The sequence below is a fragment of the Argopecten irradians genome, chromosome 3 (genome assembly GCF_041381155.1).
Source record: "Argopecten irradians isolate NY chromosome 3, Ai_NY, whole genome shotgun sequence".
Taxonomy (NCBI): Eukaryota; Metazoa; Mollusca; class Bivalvia; order Pectinida; family Pectinidae; genus Argopecten; species Argopecten irradians.
This window is the reverse complement of record NC_091136.1, coordinates 35,559,120-35,577,651: the sequence shown is the minus strand read 5'-3', so window position 1 is coordinate 35,577,651 and position 18,532 is coordinate 35,559,120. Positions and strand designations below refer to the sequence as shown.

The following is an 18,532-nucleotide window of genomic DNA, read 5'->3' as shown; positions in this document are numbered from 1 at the left end:
CCTCGTCAACGTCAATTCTTACAACAGTCAATTACACTAAAGGAGCAATTCACTCGCTGTAAGGATTAATAATGAAGTGACATTATCGCTTTATCAGTGTTAATTTTCTGGTGATTGCACATGCATTTAATGGCGCACGGTTATAGCAAGGAAGCATAGGCTTATACTCCAAAAGTTATAAGGAATTTGCATCCTAATGAAATGTCTCAAACCAACAATGTTTATTTCATTGCATATAATTACCGTATCTACCATATTATCGCTCGCAAGTTCTTTCCACATTAATTTAAGCATAACTTCAAAATTAAACTAGAAACAACATGACAAATACGCATGTGTCCAGTATAATGATTATTAATAGGTAGTACACAGTTCTTTGGCTCTTATAATGTTACTAAAGATTATTATGCTATGTACAATGTAAATATACTTCACAACCAAAATGTTTTTAAGCTATTTGTTGATAGCTACCCCAATGAACACATTGAATACACGATGTTTTCTTCGATTGTGTGGTAATATGTCGCAAAAAGTTAAACACTTGGCCATCGAAAACCCTGATTGTGATGAAGTTAGCAATATACATATGGATTTAAATAAACATCATATTCTATACACAATATAAAAAATATCATAGAAACTTTGACGGAAAATGAAAATTACTAGGTTATAATCATGATGCCGTTGTAAGTTGTAAGTGTGTTTGTTATAAACGTGTTTAGTGTATATACCATTTATTCTCATTGTTGCATGGCTTCGTTTCTTGTGTTTCTGCACATATCATTGTTTCGTTTGTGTTACCTCTCTTTACATGTAAAATGTTTCAATTTTGAAACATCGAAAACTTCTCTAATTGAGAAGGAAAATATATTTTTTTCCGGTGAAGTTAGATTATCCTTACTTAATAAACAGCTGGAATATCTTTCACAGAACTAGCACTCCATCAATTGATTCCTGTACACTACTGAGAAGGTATCATTTCGCGTTTTCAGGTCTAACATGTCAGAAGCAATTCAATTTTACGACTGAAAGTTAAAAGTTGTGATGTACTTGTATTGAAAACTATTCAAGACGATTAGTTTTTGTGAATTCTATTCATCCCGTGAAATTAATTCACACGTGAAAATAAGACGGTTTACAGTACTGACATTAGAAAATTCCGTAGCCATCCTCACCAGATTCGATGGATACATCACTAGACTAGCTCATCTTGAGTGTGCAGCAAGCATCAACAACTATCATTATCTTATTGTGGAAGAATCTGCTGAACGCTTAATGCGTTTATCTTACACGTAATGTTTAAAACAATTGCGACGAAGAATGTGTATATGAACGGCGAGAGCTGGATTTCATATGCCATCACATGGGAAGCTTGAGCTAAAACGATTGCGTTTTTCAGAATGAGGTAATCATCTCCTCCAGACTAATGTTTGTAGAAAACCTATCTTTGTTTGATTGATGACAGTGAATTCGCGTTGTATGTGTGGATAGATAAGATCGGATGAATGGAGGAAATTTGAAACTTTAATGAATGATGTGTTGCTTAGATCAAAGAGGAAGCAATTATGTCGGAGATTACTTTAACAAAGAAAACATATCCGATTTTGACAGCTTATTAATAGAAAAGGCATAGTTCGGGATTGAAGGAGTTTTATATCGACATATTTATAACATGCTGACAGACAAGTTTGCCTTGATATTTCCATATTATATTTAAATGTCCCGTTGTGGAATTTTCCCTTGTAATTGTTTTTTAATACAATATGATGATTTAACATGAGTGGTTAGCTAACATTAATGACAATAGGCTATACATCATATACCAGTTCTACGAACAAAGTCATAAGACAGGTTTACAACATTTAAAAAACACGTTACAAATGATGATATAGACAGCGAATTAAGGTAAACCTCTGATTGAAAAAGTGCGGAGTGAATAAATAAAGTTGATACACACACAAGACAAAATTAAAAAGAGCAAGGCTATGACATTTGTATATTAGCAATGCTGGTGCATTATGAACATTTTACAAATGAAAGTGATGTATTTTTTTATTCCTTAATAGTGTGTTGTTGTTGTATTGTTATTGTGTTTAGAATTGAGGGTATCTCTCATTGATATATTATAGCTCTATATGTTTTGTTAATATCGGGTTCACGTACGAAAAACAACGTATGCTTATAAACGCATACAAATCACATGAGAAATTAGCCCAAATTAGCGTGTATATCAGTGTCAGCCATTAACTGACTTTCGCTAGACAGCTGATCCTCACACCTTTCCTCTCCATCGGGCATACTACCAGCTTCCTTATCATTATTCTGGCCTAAATATAGCGGAAATGCTATTTTCAGATCACACCGGAAGCATTGTTTTTTTTCTAACATTCTTTCCTTAACTACATGTATACACAACGTATCATTTATATTTCTCGGTCGTAACCACTCGTAACATTAGGGCGTATTGTATTTGATCCCGTAACACTTAAATGTTAATATGTAGTAATCTATATATGCTGCTTTTAATCATATTACATGTTGACAACATTGGCTTTTAACATCAGAGCATTAACATTGTTGTTTCCCTATATCAAATATTATATTATATATTTAATATCATAACATTCCATGAAAGGTCCTAGCCCTAGACGCTGCAGTAACTGCCTACTCCTGCACTATACGCTTGTAACATAGTAGATGGAGATCTTCTAATTTTGATTATAAAAAACGTCTCTTTTTAACTGTGAGCCATGTTTTCATGTATTCACACAGCGTTTCAATCAGCGGAAAGGAAGCAATCACCCCTGGAAATTTAATTGATGATTTTTCATCAAAGATCTTTTGATATGTTCCCCATTTTGCATTTTCAATGAAAGCATATAAATCTTACAGACATGTTTTCTCCATCAGGGTTAGTCCTTGGCGCACGAACAAGAAACATTACAAGCACAACAGCTTCGTCAGTCCACAACGAATCGTTTAACTCTGCAAGATACAAGAATAAGACAATTGACCCAGTTAAAATACTTCAAAGTTTTTGAGTGTGTTCCAATTTATATAGGTAATGTTAGATGGGTGGAACATGCTAGTGTGTTGATGACTCTGCAGGGCCCCCGTTACCATCAGAAGATAAATTGCTCTCGTTTGATTTTTCCCTCACTTTTATCTGTCTCCGGATCTGGTACAGGGCCCCCGTTACCATCAGAAGATAAATTGCTCTCGTTTGATTTTTCCCTCACTTTTATCTGTCTCCGGATACAGACATCATATATAAGTTTATCTATCATACCGATACCATCCTGCTATGGAGCACTGGTGATATATCTAACGTTTAAACTAGAACATACTCCAAAGTGTTATGTTAAATATAAATCGCATTTTAAGAGGATGTAACGGATGCCATGTTTAATTTCTTTTATATTAAGGAAGGAAGTTTTTAGTAGATTCAAAGTTACAACAATCTTTTAGATCAAAGTATGAACTGAGTAAAGATTGCAAAACATCCATTTCGTATCAATTTACTAAATCATGGAATTCTTTCCAAACAGTTTATTTTATTCACATTGTTTTACTGTTCGATATTAACATGCTTGTTAACACGACTATGATGTTTTACTGTTCGATTCGATATTAACATGCTTGTTAACACGACTATGATGAACTCCATTTTATGCCCATTGTAAGTTCATTAAAGCAACTTGTTTAAAATGTAATTAATACTACCAAACAACTCTTTAGAATTATCGAAATTATACACTGCTTTAGTCTAGCCTAGAGACCGTGGCCATCTGTAACTTGTTTGAACATACTAGCTGGCGTTGTCAGTCTTGTGTGATAAAACCTCTCTGCTATGTAATAACAGTCAAGCATCGATTCGGATGTTATGAACATTATCTCAATATTGATGTGTTGGTGGCGTAATGATAATGAACGGTAACTCTTTATTTTGTATACTTAAATTGAAATGTACTTCCTCAGACCCTATCAACCCCTAACAGTTTTTACCAATCTTTCAACATGAAGATTACGCTTATTTTATGATAATAAATAATAGTTTTTACTCTCCCGCTGCAGATGTTTCCATTGTGCAATACATATATCCAGTGTCACGAAGTCCATTAGCATCTTGGCTTAATATAAAAAAAACTGCCGCCCACAAGAATTAACGCTAAGTATGATTGATGGAAAGATATCCGTGAGTTGATGTACACCCACTTATTTGTACGTTAACTTATAATACCAATATATACAATCGTATCTTGGTGTAGATTAAATGAACACACTAAGAACACATACTGATCTCGGTCGTTTGACGATTCTTTCAAAAGAAATCATCACCGGAAATGTATTTGTTGTTTATTGTTTGTAAAAATTTGGGCTTTATTTGCAGTTTTTATTAGTTTTTGTTTTTAATTAAATTCATTTGTTCTATACAAATAAATTCGTCATTGCTGAATAAGTATTTTAATAGTACGTTTTCATATATCATGGTTATCACGTTGTAAGTTTTCTATGGTGACAATATATTGACTGAAGACATAATAATACTCATTCACCCTTGTGGATACATTTGAAATTTTTTAATTAAAAAGAACATTCCATTATGAATTTCCGCGGTTAAATGAGTTAAGGCGTACTACATGTTCTATTGCTTTGTCTTATACCTACATTGGATTTTGCGTATTGCTTCTATACAACTTTTTCAAGAACGATAACCTCTAAAAATAGTGGCAATAAGTCCAGACATTTCTCTTCCAATGTTTCCTTAATTTAAACAAGAACATTCACATTATTGTTATTTTGACTACTTGGGGTGCACAAGTTACACAGAAAGGAATCTTATTTCCAACTAATATAAGTAATGTACGGATTATATAATACAGGAAAATTATGTTCTAGCAATTTCGATGTTAACAGCATTCATCTAGAAAAACACACAATGAAACCAACACACCAATAAGATGAAATATAATTTCAAATTGGCTCAAATTACAAGTATTCTGATTTGAAAATTCTATGTAACAAAAATCAAATGGGTTAATAATAACTATAGACGTTTTCACTGTATCTCTTGAAATGCAATATCATATTTCTTATGAATAAATTACAACCTTAATATAAATGATTTCTTCCCTTGGTAGAAATAATGCAGAATAAAAGAAGCGTATGGTGGTTTTTTTTTAACTTTTTTTGGAGGATGATATAAGAACACCAACGATATATAGACTATCGTATCAAGACCCTACACATCAACAGCTGTGTTTATTTTATGAATGGAATTCGGACTTATCAGAAATATTTAACTCTACGGAAATATGTGATTAACCCCCTGCTCCTCCCAATATGACCACAGGGGCCCCATATTTTGAACAAACTCTTAAATAACCCTTCTGATTATAAACCAATGTAAATTTAAAGTGGTGCTAGCAGTCATCCTACTACCGATAACACCCCTCGTGACATGATAGACCAGCTTTTAGGACAACCCATGGGGCAACGAGGTAGGTAAAGGTACATTTTGACCCAGCCCATCACTAAATCGAAATTTAATCTCTAACAAGTCCTGTTTCTATCTTTATTTTCTACGCACGCCTCTTTTATATTATTAGCATTATCCGCGGGCGTTTTGAGTTATATAGATGAGATATGGGTCTGGTAGGGGTCGCTATATTGGTCGTTACGCTTGGTTCCTACATGATTGACAACCTCGATGAATAGAAATCCTGTATAAATGGTTATCGTGGAATTGGTGTCTGGAATGTATGTCAGGAATCTATAGGGATTCGTCCTCGGTCTAAAAGTACAAGGTATTGATAAAATTACGTCTTCTGGCAACTTCAATTACACCTGTATCTTCTTAATTGTATATCAAGAAAGGTTTGATACATGCAAGATGGTTATGCTATGTTGTTTTTAACTTGTTAAATAACTATATAACGAGTGGTTGGTGAAAAGAAGGGCTTGAGAAATATATGCCTAGCAGAGAGTAACTTGCTATTACAGTGAGCAAAGAAAAAACAGAATATTGACGGTAGACAGATATTGGGGTTAGAGCAGCATCGGTGAAATATACAGATGCAACAATTAGAAGATCAACAGTATTGAAATTATCAACATCTACCGTGTATAATAATACGTGCATTCAGGCTTTCTATATACAATTTTTAGCATAAAAAATAACTTAAAATGAAGCATTAAACGACTAAATCACAACATTGTTTAAATCATTTCTGTCTTGTATGATCTTTTTGTTATATGTACTGTAAATGGTTTTATGATCAAATGAAAACAAAACAAGGTGAAAGAAAGCTTTAACCAAAGCAATTCCATGTCAGGTTTCGGAACCATGTTTCCTATCCTCTGCAACACTACTGCTGAAAGAAACGAATACTGATGGTCATTGCAGGCCTCTCACTTATAAGGTACATGTATTTGGAAGTATTGAGCTCATTTGATCCGCTTTATATCACCTATATCGGCGATTCTTCTTTTCACAATTCTATTTATTTGAACAATATTACGCACTCGCACATTTAGCAGGCTTGATACGATGAGAAATCGTCGCCCTTCGCCAACGTGTTCGGTAGACAAAGAAGGTAAACTATTATAATAAATCAGCATCAGCGTGCAATAGAGCGTGAATTTGGTTGTCCAGTTCAGTACAATGTTTATATCTTGGTAAGAGACAGGCGTTGGATAGTGCCGGCGGTGGAATTACACAGACCTCGTATCTCACATCCACCTTACCAATAGTTACATTGTAGAAGCAATTCTTCCGCTACACCTGTTCCTCCTCGTGTAATAACTGTAAGAGGTGAATAAAATTTAGGAGGACGGTAGGATGTTTAATGCATATCATACATTTAACATCACTTCCCAAATGACCATGAATGCTAAAAGGTTCCAATGGTTTCTCCCTTGAGAATATAAAAGACGTAGCGATATAGAGAAATGACCCAGTGTCTATTTATCTAAAAACATAAATGCCTTAATTATGCAATCGTTTAATGCTGCATTCAAGCTGACGACAGAATTCCTGCGAGTTCTTGGTTTTTTTAAAAAGGTTACATTATATCGTTCAAACACTCAATGCGCTATGCTGTTTCCCTAAAACCGATATCTGTGTTAACTGCTCGTGTATTCCTACTACATTTTCCACGCTTCGAAATATAACATTTTATTGGGCAAGGATTGGGTCGTCCGTACCATTAAATCTAATGGCATTGAAGCGAAAATATAAAAGTACAAATGTCGTAATGGAACACGATAAAGAATGCATTTATCTTTACAAATGTATTTTCTGTGCATATCATTTAAAACTAGCCTTTATGTGTGTTTCCACGTGATTGCTATATATCGATAAAAATCGTGTGTGTTGATAGACAAAGCGAGAACAAGTGGTACTGTAACCGACTGGCCGTGTAATTAGTGTTAAAGATACCTATAATTATAATACGTAACGGTATGCTATGAGTATTATAACCTGAATCAATGGCAATCTAACTCAAATGAATTTCGGCATCAAAAACGATGTTAACCTTTTAATAAAGGACCAAGAAGCTTGCCGATTCGTGATTCCTTTCATGTATTTGTTGATATTCGTGTTTCAAACAATTTTATTAAAGAATATTACTGTTTGTCATTTTTACTTATTTTTATAGCACGGATATTTACTTACATGTATAAAATTTACTTACATGTATTTTAATGGCGGCTGTCTATCAAAAGGCCTTCTCTTCTTAGTTGAAATGTAGCAACCAACATGAACTGTTACTACACGCTTTCTGTGAATTTCGATAGACACGTCCTTTGAAATATATCGATTAAATCAATCAAACATTTAACCGAATTAAATACGGAACGAAATAAAAGGCATCCTAGTTTTATTGGATCATTATCCACAAACATAATGCTGAAAAATAAATGTATAATCCGCCAGAAGGTGTAGGTGGTGAGGTTTTCTGCAAATGATGAAAACTGGAAAAAAAGTAGTGATAATTAGCAGTTCCCTCGCCGCACGTCTCAGACTTCTGTATTGATAAATAACCTTCATACGCAACGCCTACGCTATCTGTGCAACGCAAGTGTCACAGAAACGAAAAAGTCCATTAATGTTGGGATATAATTGTAATTTAGTCAACAACAAGTAGCTACTTATGTTACTAATATATGAATGAGAATTGTTAATCTATCGATGAGGTAATAATCAATGATTTTATATTGATTTAATCCTCCTGAATGAGAAATTATAATAGGTAATTACCAAATAACATCCTAATCTGATTAATTGTAATCGTGAAAAGAAAAGAACTCTATATTAATCATACCTTACGATATACCGATAAGAATGGCTTCGTTATACATATGGACTAGCTACTTACATGTTTCTCGACATATTCTACATATCTGTAATTGTTTCGTTCTTGACGCAAACAAGGCGCTGCCACTTATCAAACACTGGGAAAAGTAGTTAGATCATGGTTGCCTCTACATATCAAATATCGAGCTCATACATTCAATGTATTAAACAGATTCCCCTTAAACCAAGGCCATTACAGAGATGATAATTACAGGTGAAAGAATGTGAAATTAGCAGTAGTAGTTGGCAAACCCATTAACAATTGGTATCTATCAGTGTAAAAGTCACAACAAGGATATCAATGTCAAGGCCATAACAAGAATGTTAGTGTCAAGGTTATAACACGGATGTAGTGATAAGTCATGCAGGTGTAAACAGTGAGGAACGTATGATGTCGAATGGTTTTGTGTGATTCAGTAAGATGTTATCTGCCATTCCAATATGTCGTACCGAATTATCATCGACAAATAAAACTAAATATTCTCGCAGCAACTAGTTACGTAACGCATGTGGCTAAGAACAAATTGTCCAAAGTGTGGATAGTAATTAATTTCAAATCCGATTTCAGCCATTGAAATTCCACACGATGACCTACATGTAATGATTTGGTTTTATTGTTTAACATTTAGAAAATAAAATGAAATTCTAACTCGATGTGTTTGCAAACAAATCCTATCGTCTCAGCAGTAAAACCGTGAAGAGTTTTCGATTATCGCCCGAACTGCAGCTCACTTTGCATGCACATACTATTATGTTACCCTGTTTGAAATATGTTTTTTACAATTTATTTCTAATATTTTCACATTTGCTCTCCTTTTCGAACATAAGTGTAGATTATGTTGTAATATTCTGTCTACATAGTGAACTACACACAATGAGTCATTGATATCGATTCCAGAATATTATCCAGTAAACACGATAAATTAATTAAAGGCTTGCTATATACATATATATATATATAAATATATTTAAACACAACAAGATAAAAAAGCAATCAATAGAGTAGCATACAGACTGGAATTGTTCGGTAAACCATACCCATTCAGAAGATATGACTAGCCATATTTTTACCACCACATTGCCAAGCATTTCTGTCATTCAACAAACAAGTAAATTGAGAACTCTCTCAAGTATTTATGTCTTTTAGCACATTTATCTCTTTTAGCAAACACACACTTAAAGGACATACAATATTAGTATGCCTTTAAACATTTATGGTCATTATTTCCCTCGTACGGAAGTTATGGTTATATATATATTTCTCATTACATTTCAGGTACATTCATCTCCTCCTTCACCGTTTTCTGCGGCGCCACGACCAGGGTCGGTAAAAGGGTGAACGCTTTTGTCCTCAACATCGTCGCGGCGCTGCTACAAATGATCACATTCATCGTCATCGTCGGATGGATATGGAGTATACTATGGGGAATGAACTTCGTCCAGTTTGCATGTAAGTACAACGCAGTAACACATGGTGATAACAAACCTCTGGGATCAACCAAATCACTACGTTATAAGTATAGTTCATAATACATATATCAGTGACAACTTATAGAGAACCTTGATGGGGAATGGAAATTCTTACATGAAAATCTGAGTTCATTGTAGACATGTGCCTAATAAATGTGTTTTACTGTTAACACATGGACCATAATCCAAATTAAAAAAAAATATTTTACAAAATATATATATACAGGTATCTGCTTTAATCTACGACCAAGCCGTGCATATAGTTTCGTCATTAGGTCTGATGTTTTATAGTGTTGTAGTAATTATTTTTTATTTTTTAAAATTTACATAAGATGTGAAAATAGTATATGGAATATATACCCAATTCTACTTCTCTTCATGTATTTGTAGCCAGGTCGTCGAGGCCGATGATCTTGTGGGGGTTAGGGTGCAGATATTTTTGAGTTGCTGTCAAAGTGCATACAACATTAAACAGTTTCTTTTATAAGTCCACGTCATCATAATATTTCTTGTATGTTTGAGGTATTCTGCTTAATTAAACAAATGTGAAACTCTTGGCTGTGTTACGATATCGCTATACCTACCAACATGCTCTGTTTTCGTTTGTTTACAGTAGCCAAAGGAGAGGAAAATAAACGTAAACTTGGACCATATTATGTAAGGCGGCAGAGCAGTGTTGACGTGCCATGACCGGACGATAATGCTATTTAAGTGTCCTGATATACTCACTCATTTACTTTACAGTCAAATATGGCAACCACCTTATCGCGCCTCATGGAAACATCCAGCAGAGGAGAGTTTATGATTCGAGCATGCAATACTCTGGGAAAACTATATGCTTATATTGTAAAAAGGTGGCAAAGTTTGGGTGAGAGAACAATATTAATGTTTAAATGTTTTCCATACTTCTTGAATGTTCACTAGAAATATGATATAAAGTGTAAGATTCATTCTCTTGCTGGCAATGTTCTGAGGAAAATGTTGTCAAAAGTCGGACTCTTGTGATTTGCAATATCCGAAAAAAGTATTCACATAATGAAATGATTCATGACGTACATGTATATATGTCTATTTAAACTCTAAATGTGCTGTCTGTGCGTATTCACAGATAAACTGTAATATAATAAAAAGTCAAAATAATCTGTACAAACCTTTTGATGACTACACAATTTTGTAACAGAGCATATACAAAGGTAGTATAAAATCCATATTGCAACAATAGTCAGTATTCATTACGAGTATTTCTTAACAGAACTAAATTACTAAACAAAGTGTTTATCTTATTCAGAATGTGATGTAAATGTAACAGCACGAGAGAATCTGTTCATAGATTGTTATTTATCTAAAGAAATTAATATATTTGTATTTCTGAGTCTCTATATTTGTAATTAATCGTCACCATACACCTTCTTACTTTAATATACCAAAATATCGTTATTATATGTTTAGGGGAGCAAACAACACATGTTGTTTTGCAAATGTAAACAACACCTGAAGTTGTCATCATGTGTAGGGGGTTTTACTTGATATGATATGTAAATGAAATATGCGAGAAAACAAATTCCCCTTATTTTGTGTTCGCCCATTCCCTCCCCAAAAATGGAAATGCGACTTTAAGATAATGTATAGACTTACATTTAAGGGGGAGGAAATCAAGTAAATGGAAATTCAACTCATGGCTGCCTGCAATAAAGAGGAAAAAAATCCTTTGTGGTATCCTAGTGATTGCTAATTTCTCTTTCGGTACTTTAAGCACAGCGAGCCGATAAGTTTCCATTGTGATATGTTTACTGTACTTCGACTGTTTTATTAAGGTAGTACGCAAAAAATCAGAGTCTGCCAAAATTGGAAAACGCAATTAATGTAATTATAATGATAGTTATATAAGTACAAACAATGTAATATGAACGCTATACCACTATAATGTAGAGCTAGTCAGTGTGTATCTATTTGCCTTAAAACATAACTTCATCGGCCAGAATATTTTGTATCTAATGCCAGCATTCCATTCATGTTCTCTTAACTGATTGGTTAATTTTTGTGACGTCACGTAATGCTGTCGTTTTGCACTGTGTAGGACTGTTTTTGTCGGTCTAAAATCCCCGAACATAACAATTGAGCGAACACTATAATACAAATAAGTGTTGAACTGAATGTCTTTAACTTGATTTTATGTATTTCATGATTAAGGGTCTTTTGACTTTGTCTCTACAGAATTTATGTATGCTACTGTGGGATAAATGTTTATTTTCAAGTGTGGAATCAAGATCCACTACGATCGCTGAAGGTTTAAATTTTACATTGTATCACCCAGAATCCAGTGAATTTGCAATAAGCATATGTTTGTTTTGTATGTAACTAGATTATAGTATTACCTTTGTTGCGTCTGTGTATATAAGACGCTTGCTAAACGGGCGACACTAAACTCTAAATAATTCAAACACCTAACTGCTTATGACTGTGTACATCAGTATTAAGGTTTTAGACCCTGTTTAAACAAGTGATATTTTGTATGCCCATATATCACTTCTTAGGTATACTTGAACATAACTAAGTGATAAAAAGAAGTGATATATATGCATACAGAATACGGTCTGAAACCTCAAAAGGAGGTAAAAATATTATTTGTAGCATCGTGAAAAAGCAGAATGTGCATGTTATTTCTTTATCGCGGTAAGATACAATTTTACATCATGTTGTAATTTACTGGTATGTCGATATATATCGCGGCAGCGTTAAAACCTTATGATCAATGAATTGAAGATGATGGAATACTGTTGTTTTCCCAACGCATTATGACTGCGAAATACGTTCAAATGTAGGATTTTACCATATTAAAATTAAAATTTGATTTTAATTTATTTCTATAAAGATACTATGGATTTCGTTTTTACAGGCTTGAAACAATCGCAAGACTCCCCTTTTAAAATGAAAAAGTATTCTACATTTAATTTATATATATCAACGTGGTGTGCATAATCAATCCTATGATACTTCACAAAAACGTCTATCTTATTTATTTTGAGAGCAGTAGAATGAATTCACAACCTTCATCAAAGTGTATCCGCGATACATTAAACATCACGGTAGTGAAATATATGTATTTCTTATCCTTGAGAACAGGTGAAGAGTGTTTCAATATCAATAACGACGGACGTTCTTTCTGATGAAATAAGGGGAGAGAGGAAGAGCGAATTTCATTCAAACATTCTGGTATCTATTTTGCAATAAAACCGAAAAGGAAAAGGAATAAAACACAGCTGTTTACTTCCTTGATAGTATATTATGTTTTACGGATACCGGAAGTGAATATACTGAGGAAATTGTAAAGGCGTAAACAGATATTTACAAATGTTTTCCTTGCATTAATGCTGCCGATAAATTCTATCTAACAGTATCAATTTGTAAACAATTCCCTTTTAAAAACGTACATCTTTTAGTTGATGCTGCCAATTACAAATTGTTCAAAATTACCTTTCAGAATAACTTGTTCATATTTTATTGATGTATTTCAATATCAATATGCTTTACATATTTAACGTCATAAACTATCATGTGCTAATACATACCTCAAAATCAAACCATTCTCTAGGGAAATGCATGTGTGTAGGGTTCAAAATAAGGTAATGTTGTAATCAAATGGAATGCAACTAATTTCTCTTTTGTTTAAAGCACGATTCAAATAAGTCTATCTTTACATAATACATCCTTTTCTTGAACAAATTATTTGGCCCTGGCCACATAAACATGTAAATGTGACTTTCAAATGAATTTTCTCGAGATACGACATGCTATTTTTATACGTTGATGTAACATGACACAAGACTTAACATGTATCGTTTCTAATACATCAACGTTAGGATTTTGTGTTTGGTTGTAGTTCTAAATTAGTATATATTATATATGTGACTGGAGCAAAACATTGAATGAATAATTGGAATTATTGTAATGTGTCACTGATACGATGTTTATTCTTAATTGCTGATGACTAGCAGAGTGAACTTTGAATATCCCTCCCCCCTTATCATTGAAATTTTCCTGCCAAATACGTTTAAATCAGATTTCATTCGTTTGTTAGGCTGTTTTTTTCTATATATGTGAAGGACTAAACTTAAAAAAACCAATACAATATAACAAGGTTATTCAAAAAGGGACAAAGGTTATTATCTTAGATCTCTTTGGTATTATAGTTATGTTTTAAAAACAACCGCGCGGTAGTATTCATTGATAACCTTATGGTGTATGATGTTGCAAGTCAAATATGTGCATTACGTGTTCAATTTCAAACATTTCTACTTTTGTACTTTCATCGTCTTTCCGTATTATTTCAATGCCATTTTATTATTTACATATGAAGGATAATTTGTAAAAGTCAATCATCAATTTTCCTGAAACAAATCTGAGATATACTTTGAGTGTATACTGTAGTCATATATTTTATGTCATAATACTTTTTTTGGCAATGTTTCTTTGATAATTTGGTAAAACAAGTATACGTTGGTATCATGCCTTTCGTTTTTGAATGCAGAAAAAAATTCGAATGAATCATTCTATCTGAGGTTAACTTATTATTTCATCAATTTAAACCAAATCAGTTGTTAATTTTGATGTCCAAAACGTATACAGTTTTGTAGTTTAATTAAGACTTTAAATAATTAAAATATTTTGAATTAAAAAAATAATCGATGGATTTTGACATGTTTCTGCATTTAATTTCACATAATCAGTTACTTTCCGTATGGTTGATAGTTTACAGTTGGTATGCATTCTAATAATGACGGTATTGTTTATATAATGTGTAGTTAAAACTATGTTGATGAAATTAATTCAGTTTTCAATTGTTTAATGATGAGAAATGTGTATACCATGCTTGTATAATAACTACAATGAGAAAAATATCATATTTTTATTGTTTTAATTACAGTTGTACCTGAAATTGAGTTACATAAGTAATCCCTATAGCGTTTTGTTAACTTCCGTACCCATTCGTTTCATCAAATTGCTTCATTTTTATTTATTTTGACATTGGCATTTACGTATTCGCAATTTTATGTACAGTAAATATGTTAAATGTCCTCCTAGAATGTTAATTGCTTAAATATTTAAAGTTTGGTTATTTTAATGTTAAAAAATATTGGTCGTCCATTACATGTTATTGAATATAGCTTAATTTTAATGTGAATAAAAATGTAACATATGAAATAAAAAAAGTTGTTAAATATATTTCATGGTATATAGTAAGGTTTGTCCGAAAGTGACAAACAGCTGGTCGCATGTACAGAACACGAGAGTGAGGAGACTATAACTAATATTTAAATCCACTTTTTTACATAAACATGAACTGATTTAAGCAGAAATCATTCACACTTTTTATCAATAAGATAAATGAAAGTGTACTATATAGTTCGGTATGACAGGCGAGCTAACTCGTACAGGCAGAAGATACGCGTGTATCAAAGTATAAATAAGTAATGTTTTTACTGACAAATTAAATTAAGTTACAGCTATTATAAATTTGAAGCTTTGTTAATGATAAACATATATTGAATATTATTTTAACTGAATGACAAAGGTTTCCACATCAAAACAGCTAAAATTCAATGGAAACCGGCAACAGGAAATTTTATCATTTTTATCATTTTATCATCTTGTATATTATTGAATTGAATAGTCAAAACAGGATTTTCTCTTGTTATAGATCAAACAACAATAAAACATAACAATAAAAATTGGGGACAGACAATCCCTCTTCCAAGTATCAATATTAATCACAGTTTCACTTATTTCATCAAAAAAGACAATTCAATTTATGGCAAATTTCAACAGAGAAAGATAATAAAAAAAACAAATTGAAAAAATGGACAACAGAAACTACATGATAATTATGGACAAACTAGTATTAAAAATACGACTGGGAATTGTTTTTGAAATATGTATTTTCATATTAAAATTCTTTCGAATTGTTTACATTTAAACTTGTAATAAACAGTGGGCTAAGGGAAGTAACTCACAAAATGGATTGTTATGCCTTCAGGTTGCAGACAATTTTTTTGATTTTCGCTTTGACGCATAGTAGTATAGAAGAATATTGTTTGTTCATCAAAGCCACCAATGCATAATTCAGAAGTCGTTTTGATACAAAATCAGATTCTATGAAGTCCGAGTAACCATTACGACTCAAACACAACCAATATTTAATTTCTTCCGAATAACAAAACCTGGTAAGTGTTACGACACTATATTTCATTTCTGTCGTTAATTAAAAACACTGTTAAAATGGAACGTTGATAATGAATACATTTCTTTATTGGTATATAATGTTTTTCCTGCTTGTAGCCTGTTCATCATTTGTTTGTCTCAGCAGCCGAAACAAAATTTATCTTGTCCCAAAAGACTATAGTTATACTAATTATTAAAATGTAATCACAGGAAAAACAGAGACAAATACTTTAATAAAGAGACAGTGTAATCTCCAAAAACCGACACGCATGCAGTATGTTCTTAGAAATCAAACAAACTTAAGCGACCAGAACGTGACACAATGCTAAATCTCTAAACCCCAACCAAAATAAGAGATAGGAGAAGGACGATTAAGTCAGCAGAACATGTCATATCATAACGGTACACTGCTTATCTAACGGTAAGGACAGGAGACAGAAAAAACACCCACTGTCGAGCAAGAAGAAGGGTTTCAAACTGGCTAACATTAGACGCGTCACGTTGTAACTTAATATTATACTTATTCACTAAATAAGCTTCTCCCTGCGGCAAGATTAATTTGTATACCACTTTAAAAATGGAAGAGAATCTCAAAACTTAAAACATCAAATAAATTGCCTCTTCTAGGCAAGAATGATCCATAGATTATATACATGTTGCCGAGATTGTGAGGATACCAATATGAAGATATAGTGGAAAGCGTTACATGATAAAAAGAACATAAGTCAAATATCTAATTTTACAAGTATGATTGTCTCAGTAAATTATCTTAATTACAAGAAAGTCTCCAAACTGATTTCATTTACCTGGCATTACAATTGATAAATGCTCGAAAAGGTTGGAAATCCGTATGCTTCGTCGGTACATTATGGCATAACCAATACGTGTTTTCATCCATCAGTGAGTTAACACCAAGTCATAAAGTCAAGTCTAGCGACAGAACCATTGTTTCAAATCTGATTAAACACAATTATCATATGTCCTTCAGGGAATGGAAATGATTCTGGTTAAAGGGACACAACTTTCAAGTTCTAAAACAAAACAGATAATGTAATAATGTGTGGGAAAGGTAGACTACTCGAACAACTTTAGACGACAAAAATGGTTTACAGATAAAATCACACAATGCAGCCGAGTACAGTAAAATACTGAGGCAACGAACACCTCTGTTAAAGACATTAGGGTCTCTTAGTTAATACTATTTATCTATGTCATATGTATAATCATTGTGATTGGGTGGTCACTAGGGTTAAAAACATAGATTGTCAAAGGGTAATGATTGAAAGACCCTTCACAAAACATAAAAAATTGTACGATGGAATGGAGGTTTTTTTTTGTAGCACAACTAAATGGTTCCCAATGTTTTCGAAACACAAATGGAAAAAAATTCTTAAAAACAATAACAACATAAGAAAATCTCCCAACGATGGCCTAAGATGAGGTTTCAAGACCACAGATATGCAAGATTCAATGTGTAATTTATGTTAACAGTGAAGATTCATTTCGCTGTTTTGGCGCAGAGATAGTCAACTATCGCGCGGTAATCAGGACGACGGCGGGAAACGTAAGACGACATGAGACGCGTAGTAGAACTAGTTATCGGGATCGTAGAATGCCTTTTGGGAAGAAAATGACGGAATCCTAATATCAGTTTTAACTAAGAAATGAAACATGGTTTCTCATATTTGTGTGAGAAAGAATCAATTATAAGTCGTCATAAAAGATAAAATTCTCAAAAGCAAGCATAATTTCAGAAATTGTAAAAAAAAATAAATGAAATGAATTCAAGGTCTTTTGACGTTCATTGTGCTAACAGCGGACATCGTCAAAATGAATCATTATAATGATTTAAAGCCAATACAGAATATCCAGATATTAGGTTCCGTAAATGTATCTCTTTAATGGCCATGCAGAAAGGGGGCTATTATCATCTTAAGATAAATCGTTTACTAGTGATCAATTTAGATGATGTCTATAGGGTAGTGATATTGTGACATTATCATAGCAATACAGACTGAGATATCCTCTCTGCCATATTTTCAGTTTTTAGTCACTTGTTATAAGGAGATCGTTTACATTACAAATGGGTCCTTTGTGGTTAAAGCTGTTATATCTAAGTGGCAAAACAATTTACCGTTTATAATGCTGGTAACTCATTTACCTTATCTAGCGCTTTTAACTCGTTTTGTCATATCGAGAGTATGGAAGTTAAATTCAATTTGGCTATCATGACATCGTTTCTATTAACTCTTCATTTTCTAAAATATCTTTGTTTGAGAATAATACATTTTATGATCTTTTCGTTTTTGTTGTTTTATTTATTTAGTTTTATTTACAATTTTGTGAAAATAAGTGTGTTAGCATCTACTGATGATGTATCCTCAAATCTGTTACCATAATGTTCTTCATCTAAACTATTTAGCTAATGCGCTGAAATCTATCTTATTGGGTATATATATATAGTTGAATACTCTCATAGCAGTA

General features: G+C 32.8%; 1 protein-coding gene across 1 annotated transcript in view; it reads left to right on the top strand.

Annotated features, from left to right (window-relative positions):
• The window catches only part of LOC138318390 (protein stum homolog), a 53,952-nt gene extending 38,697 nt beyond the window's left edge, over positions 1-15,255 (top strand). Inside the window, exons 2-3 of the mRNA XM_069260701.1 lie at positions 9,636-9,809; positions 10,443-15,255. Coding sequence (XP_069116802.1) covers positions 9,636-9,809; positions 10,443-10,519 — 251 coding nt within the window. The 3' untranslated portion in view covers positions 10,520-15,255. The remainder of the gene's footprint in view (positions 1-9,635; positions 9,810-10,442) is intronic.
• The last annotated feature ends 3,277 nt before the right edge of the window (positions 15,256-18,532 follow it).